We start from the raw sequence: 11,901 nt of genomic DNA, 5'->3' as shown, positions 1-11,901 counted from the left end.
TCTTTAAATAAACCACAGGTTTCAATCATTGTGTTCCAATTTATAACTTCTCGAACCCTGGCATTTAGTATTTCACTTCTGAACTCAGTATCTTAATAGTCTAAATAGTCAGTTGCATAAAGCTGAAGAATGGCTGACCTAGCCTTACCTTTTCAAAAATCAAAACAAATCTTGGATAAATCATTTATCTGAACTTCATAGTAGTAATTTTTCACTTAATTATTGAAGCCATAATTATAATATGCAATAAACTCATTATGGACTATAAAAGCAAAACCTGCCTAAACATATGCTACCTCACTATAATTAAAGTAGTCCCAAGGCTAATCTTGGTTAGAAGTTCTCTGCACAGAAATAGTCATTCAAGTACATATTCTTTATTTTGGCAGGCAGAGTAGGTTTCCTTTATAAAATAAAAGCATGGTGTAGTTAGGAGTGCCTGCTGGAAAGCAGCATATGCCACAGTGAGAGGGAACTTTAACCTTGCTATCCACACCTCGTATGCTGTTCCTGACCAATGGGAAAGCAATCAACTAATGGTGTGTATTGAGCACTTACTGTGTGCAGAGCACTGTACTAAGCACTTGGGAAAGTACAGTTTAAAAGAGTTGGCAGATACAAGCCCTGCCCACAAGGAGCTTACAATCACCAGCAGGAAAAGCCAAGCTACCACAGTGCAACTCTATTTTCAACTGATTTCCTCTAACCTCTTCCTATACCCTCTGCCTTCCCATTTCTGAAGGCAGCCAATAGTTAATTATTTTAGCCCTTTAATGAAGGAAAGCAAATGTAAAATCCTATGAGTATTATTATTGAGTAATCTCATTTGTGTGTTTTAAAAAAAGTCAGCAGTTTACCTTTTTATTGGGCAACATTCTCAAGTAATATTTTCTTTTTCTCCAAATCAGGATGATATTTTTGACTAAATTCTGGCAATTCCTGTATAAAAAATGGGCATAATCAATCAAACACATTTGAGTGCTTATTGTGTGCTGAGCACTGTATCAAGTGCTTGGGAGAATGCAGTATAACATAATTGGTAAACACATTCCCTCCCCACAATGTGCTTACAATCTAGAGGGGGAGACAGGCATTAATATAAATAAATTATGGATCTGTACATAAATGCATAAAACATTTTAATTGAAGTCATATACTATAATGTGGTTGTATGGTTAAAATGCATTTAACTATGCCAACAGAAAAAAGTTTCAAAATAAGTATCTTAAAAGGAACTGTGATTCACAAATGGATATTAAGTCCTCAAAAAGCTTTACAGAGAGTGATAACTTTAAGAATAACTTCATTCTTGAGTTAAGTGCAGAACTGGTTCACGCAAAATCCTCTTGAGAGAAATGAGCTTCAACTCAGTCATCACTGAACCAGATTGGCTTTATTATTTATTGTGGAAATGCCTCTATTCATATCTGATTTAGAAAACACTGTTAAGGCGAGAGTTCAATTTTAGATCCAGTTTTCATAACCCTTCATAGAAGAGCATTTACTTAGCTGCTACCTCATTCCCATTTCAGGGCCTTGCAGAATGGTAGAAATGGCAATTTCTGGGGGGTATATACCCAGGAGATCCTTTTTTTTTTCCCAGAAATTTTCTAACAGGTGCCTTAAATAATAATAATAATAATAATAATAATAATAATAATGGCATTTATTAAGCACTTACTATGTGCAAAGCACTGTTCTAAGCGCTTAAACTGCTCCCACTCAAAACCCTGAGGATTTTTCTCCCACTGAAGCTCTGGGGGAGTAACCCCTAGCAGCAGGAAGATGGTACAGGGCAGACCAAAGCCCCTTCTCTTGGATCATGAGAGCCCAGAGAGATCCAGCAGCTGGTCGAGGGTGGGAGGGAGGGGCGCGCAAGAGGTTGGGGGCTTCACCTTACAGTTTTAAACACCCACTGGGACCCTAGTAATCTCCGGTGGAGAGCATTTGGGGAAGAGTACACCATGCTTGTGATAACCAAACTGTCCAAGCCAGGTGGTGCCTAATGGGGATTAAGACTGTGAGCCCTACGTGGGTCAACCTGATTACCCTGTATCCCCCTGCCCCCAGTGCTTAGAACAGTGCTTGGCACATAGTAAGCGCTTAACAATACCGTTATTATTACCAACTACCATTTAGTGTCCATATCTGTTGATTATTTGAGGTAGATTAAAAGGCTTAACATTCCATCACTGGCAAAATCTTCAGAGTTTTTCACTGCATTTCTTCAACTGGTGATGCTTATGAAGATGATCTTTATTACTCAGTATGAGAACCACTTGAAGTCCTGAACTGAGAGCCAGAATTACTGGGCCCAACTCCGTTAGTTCCTCCTGAAATCCTTGGTTTAAAAGCAAGGTTAGATAGATGGTGGTGAGTGGCAAGACATCACTACATCCTCATATAATTAGTGACCAGTTTGCCGAGGGATTGGGTGCTTTGTTGATTAACAAGGATGTTTATACAGTGCTTCCAGCCAAAAACCAATGAGGGCATAAACCCAAATGCTGAAAGGGAATGCACAGTTCATTGTTTGGAAGCACAGGTCTAGCTAGAATCTGAGATCCTGAGCTGGTGGTGTCAGGCTGGGTTTGGTCCAGGTTTGGCTGGTCCTCCACAATTTTCCCATTTCAGGCATGGATGGGGGACAGCAGCTCCAGAAGACCTGAAGGGAGCCAGGCTGGGGCAAAAGCATCCTGGGGCTGTCACATGTGGGATTTCACTCCTGCCCAACTGTCACCTAGGTTGTTGGTATCGTAACTACTTGTACCTATCTATTCTATTTATTTTATTTTGTTAGTATGTTTGGTTTTGTCTCCCCATTTTAGACTGTGAGCCCACTGTTGGGTAGGGACTGTCTCTATATGTTGCCAATTTGTACTTCCCAAGCGCTTAGTACAGTGCTCTGCACACAGTAAGTGCTCAATAAATACGATTGATGATGATGATGATGATGATAACTCTCGGGGACACTTGCATGAGCCTTTTGTGTAGGCTAAAGTTCACGTTTGGTATGGGTTTATTAGAATTGGGCCTGGCTAGGTTGAGGCTGGGATTGTCTTGGGCAAACTTGTTTCCTAGATTTTCAGCCCTTTGCAAGGCTCAGATTGTTCTCAAACTAGCTCATTTCGGGGCAGGTATTGTGACTGCCTTAGTGTTCTTTTGCTTACAAGAAAATTAGAAAAATCAAAGTAGCTTAGTTTTCTATTAGGAATGCCATTTTTTAAAAAGGGCCCTACATCTAACCCTTAAGAAGAAAAATACCATGGCTATCTTTTGTCGATAAGAGATATGCCCCATATTACTCATTTATTTCATGAGAAAAGTGAGCACCTTTAGAAAGCTCACAAGGTAACCTGTTAGTGCTATTGCTACAATGATAGAAAATAACAGATGTTTAGTAGCAGACATTTTTCCTACATTGAGATTGACAGGTATTCAATATTTCACTTATTTTACAGGTTTAAGAAATTTACTTCCAAAATGAAACAAATATTGACCTACACCCTTGAAATACAATTCATTCAGCATAACCATATATTTTTTTATCACAGTGTACAACACTTCTATTGGGTTGATACAATTCTACGATTGATTCAGCAAACAATATTTTGGAAAACTAAAAAGCTGTACAAATATTACCTATTTGAGCATCCCACTTAAGCATATGGCAAATATTACTCATAGAGTGGAGATACACAGATGAGGCAGAGTTAAGAGAACTGATCAGTATCTCTCCATCAGTGGAAGAATTAATTTTTCTCTAGCTCTATCAGCTAGATCACCCTTCCTCTATGTGAGTAATATGTAGCCCTCCATCCCAATTTCTTCTGCCAGCAGGAAGGGGCAAGGAAGAGAGCAAGAATGATACTTTAGTGTTTAGCAGAGAAAAGAGAAGGAAAAACATGGAAGAAAGAGAAACTTAATAAAGCAGGTCTGGCCTTAAGAGTTCAAAGCCAAGCAGCAGTGTGGCCTAGTGGAAAGAGCACAGGCTTGAGAGTCAAGGGACTTGGGTTTTAGTCCCGGTTCTGCCCCATGCCTGCTGTGTGTCGTTGAGGAAGTCAGGAACTGTGCCTCAGTTTCCTTATCTATAAAATCAATCAATCAATCGTATTTATTGAGCGCTTACTGTGTGCAGAGCACTGTACTAAGCGCTTGGGAAGTCCAAGTTGGCAACATATAGAGACAGTCCCTGCCCAACAGTGGGCTCACAGTCTAAAAGGGGGAGACAGAGAACAAAACCAAACATACTAACAAAATTAAATAAATAGAATAGATATGTACAAGTAAAATAAATAAATAAATAGAGTAATAAATACGTACAAACATATATACATATATACAGGTGCTGGGGGGAAGGGAAGGAGGTAAGATGGGGATAAAATGGGGATGCAATTCCTGTTCTCCCTCTCCCTTTGCTGGTAAGTCCATTGTGGGACAGGCACTGTAACAAACCTAATTATCTGGTATCTACCAAGTACTTTGCACATAGTAAGTGCTTAATAAATACCATTATTATTATTATTCCAGCACAGCAGAAAGGGAGCGCTTAGCAGCTGGGTGATCCTGCACAGAGAAGCCCCTCCCCAACCCACAAGGAACTGGTCATATCAACAACTAATAGGAAAATTGCTCCACAGAGCCAGAAAACAAGAGGGCCACAGGTGGCCAAGTAGAGAGGAGAAAAGCTAGAGAGAGATCTTTATTTTTCCGTAAATTAAAGGGTGTCATTCTGCATTCATCACTTAAGCACATCTGACCACTCACACAAGGTTAAAAGATAGAGGTATATAAAAACAATCATGACTTAACTTTTACATTATAGAAGGGCTATGTTCTTAAAGCTTCCGTTTAGTTTTTAAAAGTGTAGCTAGCCAAAGATCCATGACTGTGATTATATTCGTCGTTCTAAAGAGTAAATGTCATCAAGTTCCCAAATTTAAGTCAAAATTCTCTCAATGATGCTATAAGGAAAAACATTAGAGAAGTACCCAACTTTATCTTCTTTGAAACGTTTTAAAATAAATCTTCCCAGTGACCTATTTGTAAAATTATGAGGTTACATAATGGGAAAACATCACAGGTTTTGAAGTTGCTTACTGAGGTGAAGCATGTTCATATGTCTCACAGATGATGAAAAGAGGAGAGAGGAGGAGGAATATAATGTCCCTTCCAGTCAGGGAGTTTCCACATATTTAGCCAGAAAACAGATTATGTTAGGGAGAGGGCTCACTCATCACCAACACGTAAATTGCAATTCATGCTTTGCAAAGATTTAACAGTTGAGTACAAACAAAATAAGTGGTACAGATTTTAATGCAGTTGGAATAATACTTTTCTGTTGTCAACAGAAGAGCCTTACTAAGGCCTGAGCCATGCTCCTGAATATTTCACAAGATTGAAGGTACTTTCTTAAAATTATGCCACTCAAGTTGAGAACATCTCAGAATTGCAGCATCAGTATTTCTTGAATGTCTATTAGAAATAAGACACGTCAGCTCCTTTTCTTGAGGAATTTACAGGATCTAATGGGGGTGATGGGTGGACGTGACTGTAGAAGAATAAGGGCATAAATATAACAATAAACAGAAAAGTAGGCCAATGAATAAATTGATATACAGCTATACACATGAAAATGGAAATGTCTGATGCATTACCCTAAAGCCTAGTACCTGCCCTGATGGAACAGCTCAGGAAATAGACAGTTTTTCCCCAGCATCGTTTCTCCTTTTCTTCTTTCCCTAATCGAGACCTTGGTTTTACATCTGAGCTCCTGGGCCTACCAGTGCTGGGTTCAATCATTCGGCCGTTCTGAGGGGCAGAAAACTTGGCTATTTCCCCCTTGATGTTCTGACACTGCGCTCTGGGCAAACGCAGTCGTTCATAATGTCATCATATGAAAGTCCATTTGAACCCCTCAATCTACAGCATTTCTCCCTTGGGGACACTGACCATGCCTGGCCTGCTATTGCCGCAGAGCCATTGCATTCTTCTCCCAGGTCCCTGTTCACGTAAGCACCTTCCCCGACTTGGGCTTCTTAACCACTGAAACATTGCCGTCCACCTTGTTGTTGCACTCCCAGAGGGTTGCTTCGCTCACCACCTGAAGCCGTCCCTAACAGACGCATGCAAGTTCAAAACAAGGATGCTTCAAGGAGATCTGACCATAGTCAATACTACCGATCAGCTAAAGAATGCAAGTGATTTCTCCCTCATTGCAGATGAGGGAATCCTGCAGAAATGGCAATACCATTTGCGCACGTTTTCCACTATGCATAAGGAATAAGCCCAGCTTCTGAGGAAATCACCACCAATCAGAAGAATAAAATGGTATTCCTTCCAAAAATCTCAAGCAAGAAAAGGTTTTAGTACTGTCGAGTGCAGTGCTGTTCACACAAAGGCATGCAATACTAAACAATCAAGAATATTTACTGAGCCTTTATTGTGTGAACACTGTACTAAGTGCTTGGGAGAGTACACTACAGTACAGTAGGTAGACGTGATCCCTGCCCACCAGGAGATTAGAGACTATGTATGAAATGAGATATCTTACTGTGAAAAGTGTCATTGCTTCTGTCTACTCTTCCACACCATTCAGATCCCAGCTCTAGTCCTTCTGCTTTGGAAACTGAGGAATATCAACTGTCCATTCCTGGACTCGATCTACCAAGCAACATGATCTTTGCTATGCATCAGATATGAGAAGGAATGAAGTAACATCAAGGCCTCAATCTCCAAGCTCATAGCCAAACTCCTGACCCAGGCAGGAGTCTTTTGGCAGTCTTTTGTTTGCAATACTGTTATTGTCCTTTCAAAGACCAACTTTCTCCTATTTTTCTTTCTTTCAGTAGACCAGAATTCTACAGCTAATGGCTTCTCAGAAACTACCGTCTTTCATTCCTTTGGACTTTAAGGCTCTTTCCTAAATCTGCCCTGTCGGCTTTCTCCATGCCTATTCCCACTGTTCTTTCGAATGCTCTCTCTACTCCTCCATAAACTCTCTTTTAGGATGCAACGCAGCCAGTGGTGTCTCCTACAACTACAAAACCGATAGCAAAGTCTACACCAAAAGAGGTAAGAATAATTGAAGTGATAAGTCCCAAGGGGTTTCTGCAGTACATAAAAGATCCATATGTGAATCAGGTTCCCAGAAGGAAATTCCTTGTTCCCCAATTAGGGCTTCCCCTTAAATATTTCATTCATTCAATCGTATTTATTGAGCGCTTACTGTGTGCAGAGCACTGTACTAAGCGCTTGGGAAGTACAAGTTGGCAACATATAGAGACAAATATGAAACACTCTTTTATGCAAACTTGGCACTTGGGCATACTGATACGCAATCCTCACTATTAGGTCAGGGCTTTCACCTGCTTCATTTACAATAGCTTGGGTGATTGTTATTGCAGCATGGATTTCCCTCCTCAGGTACCTATGCCTCACTGACTGGTTCCCTTTAGCATGGCTCAGTGGAAAGAGCAAGGGCTTGGGAGTCAGAGGTCATGGGTTCTAATCCCAGCCTCGCCACTTATCAGCTGTGTGACTTTGGGCAAGTCACTTAACTTCTCTGTGCCTAAATTCCCTCATCTGTAAAATGGAGATTGACTGTGAACCCCACGTAGGACAACCTTGTATCTACTTAGAACAGTGCTTGGCACATAGTAAGCGCTTAACAAATACCAACATCATTATTATTTTCTCACTGAATTCCAAAGTCTGAATCCCCTCTCTCCAAATGGTTTCTTCCTTCCCTCCCCAACATCAATCCAATGATAATAATAATAATGGTATTTGTTAAGCGCTTACTATGTGCAAAGCACTGTTCTAAGCTCCGGGGGGGGGGGGGGGGGGTACAAGGTAATCAGGTTGTCCCACGTGGGGCTCACAGTCTCAATCCCCATTTTACGGATGAGGGAATTGAGCGCTTACTATGTGCAAAGCACTGTTCTAAGCTCGGGGTGGGGGGATACAAGGTAATCAGGTTGTCCCACGTGGGGCTCACAGTCTCAATCCTCATTTTACAGATGAGGGAACTGAGGCACAGAGAAGTTAAGTGACTTGCCCAAAATCACACAGCGGTTCTAGACTGTGAGCCCACTGTTGGGTAGGGACTGTCTCTATATGTTGCCAACTTGTACTTCCCAAGCGCTTGGTACAGTACTCTGCACACAGTAAGTGCTCAATAAATACGATTGATTGATTGATTGACTGTCTCTGTTGCCAACTTGTACTTCCCAAGCGCTTAGTACAGTGCTCTGCACACAGTAATTGCTCAATAAATATGATTGATTGATTGACTGTCTCTATATGTTGCCAACTTGTACTTCCCAAGTGCTTAGTTCAGTGCTCTGCACACAGCGCTCAATAAATATGATTGATTGATTGACTGTCTCTATATGTTGCCAACTTGTACTTCCCAAGCGCTTAGTACAGTCCTCTGCACACAGTAAGCACTCAATAAATATGATTGATTGATTGACTGTCTCTATATGTTGCCAACTTGTACTTCCCAAGCGCTTAGTACAGTCCTCTGCACAGTAAGCGCTCAATAAATACGATTGATTGATTGTCTCTATATGTTGCCAACTTGTACTTCCCAAGCACTTAGTACAGTGCTCTGCACACAGTAAGTGCTCCATAAATACAATTGATTGATTGATTGATTGATCGATGACCTCCGACTCCCAAGCCTGGGCTCTTTTCACCGAGCCACGCTGCTACTCTAATGCCAGCCACATCTCCATCCCTGTTTATCGCACGCCCACCCTTAGGAGCCCCCTCCATCTCCTCTGACAACCTAGAAAGAGGCTGTTACCCCAATCCTTGTCCTTCTCTGGTACCCTGTGTCTTCTCCGGCTAAAACGACTTCGACTCCTCCCCTTGCTTCTCTAATACCAACCACATCTCCATCCCTCTTTCTCGCACGCCCACCCTTGGCCGCCTCCCCAGGCCCAGGAGCCCCCTCCATCTCCTCTGACAACCTAGAAAGAGGCTGTTACCCCAATCGTCGTCCTTCTCTGGTACCCTGTGTCTTCTCGGGCTAAAACAAACGACTTCGACTCCTCAATCAATCAATCAATCAATCAATCGTATTTATTGAGCGCTTACTATGTGCAGAGCACTGTACTAAGCGCTTGGGAAGTACAAGTTGGCATCACATAGAGACAGTCCCTACCCAACAGTGGGCTCACAGTCTAAAAGGGGGAGACAGAGAACAGAACCAAACATACCAACAAAATAAAATAAGTAGGATAGAAATGTACAAGTAAAATAAATAAATAAATAAATAGAGTAATAAATATGTACAACCATATATACATATATACAGGTGCTGTGGGGAAGGGAAGGAGGTAAGACGGGGGGATGGAGAGGGGGACGAGGGGGAGAGGAAAGAAGGGGCTCAGTCTGGGAAGGCCTCCTGGAGGAGGTGAGCTCTCAGCAGGGCCTTGAAGGGAGGAAGAGAGCTAGCTTGGCGGATGGGCAGAGGGAGGGCATTCCAGGCCCGGGGGATGACGTGGGCCGGGGGTCGATGGCGGGACAGGCGAGAGCGAGGTACAGTGAGGAGATTAGTGGTGGAGGAGCGGAGGGTGCGGGCTGGGCAGTAGAAGGAGAGAAGGGAGGTGAGGTAGGAGGGGGCGAGGTGATGGACAGCCTTGAAGCCCAGGGTGAGGAGTTTCTGCTTGATGCGCAGATTGATCGGTAGCCATTGGAGGTTTTTGAGGAGGGGAGTAATATGTCCAGAGCGTTTCTGGACAAAGATAATCCGGGCAGCAGCATGAAGTATGGATTGAAGTGGAGAGAGACACGAGGATGGGAGATCAGAGAGAAGGCTGGTGCAGTAGTCCAGATGGGATAGGATGAGAGCTTGAATGAGCAGGGTAGCGGTTGGGATGGAGAGGAAAGGGCGGATCTTGGCAATGTTGCGGAGCTGAGACCGGCAGGTTTTGGTGACGGCTTGGATGTGAGGGGTGAATGAGAGAGCGGAGTCGAGGATGACACCAAGGTTGCGGGCTTGTGAGACGGGAAGGATGGTAGTGCCGTCCTCCCCTTGCTTCTCTAATGCCAGCCACATCTCCATCCCTCTTTCTTGCACGCCCACCCTTAGGAGCCCCCTCCATCTCCTCTGACAACCTAGAAAGAGGCTGTTACCCCAATCGTCGTCCTTCTCTGGTACCCTGTGTCTTCTCGGGCTAAAACGAACGACTTCGACTCCTCCCCTTGCTTCTCTAATGCCAACCACATCTCCATCCCTCTTCCTCACACGCCCACCCTTGGCCGCCCCCCCAGGCCCAGGAGCCCCCTCCATCTCCTCTGACAACCTAGAAAGAGGCTGTTACCCCAATCGTCGTCCTTCTCTGGTACCCTGTGTCTTCTCGGGTTAAAACAAATGACTTCGACTCCTCCCCTTGCTTCTCTAATGCCAGCCACATCTCCATCCCTCTTTCTCGCACGCCCATCCTTGGCAGCCCCAGGCCCATCTCCTCTGACAACCTAGAAAGAGGCTGTTACCCCAATCGTCGTCCTTCTCTGGTACCCTGTGTCTTCTCGGGTTAAAACAAACGACTTCGACTCCTCTCCTTGCTTCTCTAATGCCAACCACATCTCCATCCCTCTTTCTCGGACGCCCACCCTCGGGCCCCCCCCCAGGCCCAGGGGCCCCCTCCATCTCCTCTGACAACCTAGAAAGAGGGTGTTACCCCAGTCCTCGTCCTTCTCTGGTACCCTGTGTCTTCTCGGGTTAAAACAAACGACTTCGACTCCTCCCCTTGCTTCTCTAATGCCAGCCACATCTCCATCCCTCTTTCTCGCACGCCCACCCTTAGGAGCCCCCTCCATCTCCTCTGACAACCTAGAAAGAGGCTGTTACCCCAGTCCTCGCCCTTCTCTGGTACCCTGTGTCTTCTCGGGTTAAAACAAACGACTTCGACTCCTCTCCTTGCTTCTCTAATGCCAACCACATCTCCATCCCTCTTTCTCGCACGCCCACCCTTAGGAACCCCCTCCATCTCCTCTGACAACCTGGAAAGAGGCTGTTACCCCAATCGTCGTCCTTCTCTGGTACCCTGTGTCTTCTCGGGCTAAAACAAACGACTTCGACTCCTCTCCTTGCTTCTCTAATGCCAACCACATCTCCATCCCTCTTTCTTGCACGCCCACCCTTAGGAGCCCCCTCCATCTCCTCTGACAACCTAGAAAGAGGCTGTTACCCCAGTCCTCGTCCTTCTCTGGTACCCTGTGTCTTCTCGGGCTAAAACAAACGACTTCGACTCCTCCCCTTGCTTCTCTAATGCCAACCACATCTCCATCCCTCTTTCTCGCACGCCCACCCTTGGCCGCCCCCCCAGGCCCAGGAGCCCCCTCCATCTCCTCTGACAACCTAGAAAGAGGCTGTTACCCCAATCGTCGCCCTTCTCTGGTACCCTGTGTCTTCTCGGGCTAAAACAAACGACTTCGACTCCTCCCCTTGCTTCTCTAATGCCAACCACATCTCCATCCCTCTTTCTCGTATGCCCACCCTTTGGAGCCCCCTCCATCTCCTCTGACAACCTGGAAAGAGGGTGTTACCCCAATCCTCGTCCTTCTCTGGTACCCTGTGTCTTCTCGGGTTAAAACAAACGACTTCGACTCCTCCCCATGAAGGGTTTTCCCGGGGGTCGCGGGTGTAAAAGGCCCCGGCCTTGTAGGGGGGATGACTGGGGCACAAACCTCGGCCTCCCGCCCTGCTCTAGGCCTCTAACGGCCGCTTCGGCGTTGCCACGGCAACGGCTGCCGAGCGTCCGCGTGCTCCGTCAGCCCCCGCCCGGCGTGCGCGCCCCCCGCCCGGCGTGCGCGCCCCCGCCTGGCGTCGAGGGGGCGGGAGGGAGAGGCGCGCATGCGCGCCCCACCTGCCGGCCTCCAGGCACG

General features: G+C 45.0%; 1 protein-coding gene across 2 annotated transcripts in view; it reads right to left on the bottom strand.

Moving 5' to 3' along the window:
* RNF32 (ring finger protein 32) overlaps positions 1 to 11,697 on the bottom strand; it is a 32,995-nt gene extending 21,298 nt beyond the window's left edge. Inside the window, exons 1-2 of one of the 2 annotated variants that reach the window (XM_038755440.1) lie at positions 11,545 to 11,697; positions 858 to 939 (exon numbers count right to left, since the gene is read on the bottom strand). In XM_038755440.1, coding sequence (XP_038611368.1) covers positions 858 to 875 — 18 coding nt within the window. In that variant the 5' untranslated portion in view covers positions 876 to 939; positions 11,545 to 11,697. Of the gene's footprint in view, positions 1 to 857; positions 940 to 5,672; positions 5,726 to 11,544 lie in introns of those variants that run through there. The other variant, XM_038755439.1, reaches the window with a different exon arrangement.
* Between the last annotated feature and the right edge of the window lie 204 nt (positions 11,698 to 11,901).

The sequence above is a fragment of the Tachyglossus aculeatus genome, chromosome 13 (genome assembly GCF_015852505.1).
Source record: "Tachyglossus aculeatus isolate mTacAcu1 chromosome 13, mTacAcu1.pri, whole genome shotgun sequence".
Classification (NCBI taxonomy): Eukaryota; Metazoa; Chordata; class Mammalia; order Monotremata; family Tachyglossidae; genus Tachyglossus; species Tachyglossus aculeatus.
Note: the sequence above shows the minus strand (reverse complement) of the source record. Positions and strands in the feature narration are given on the sequence as shown.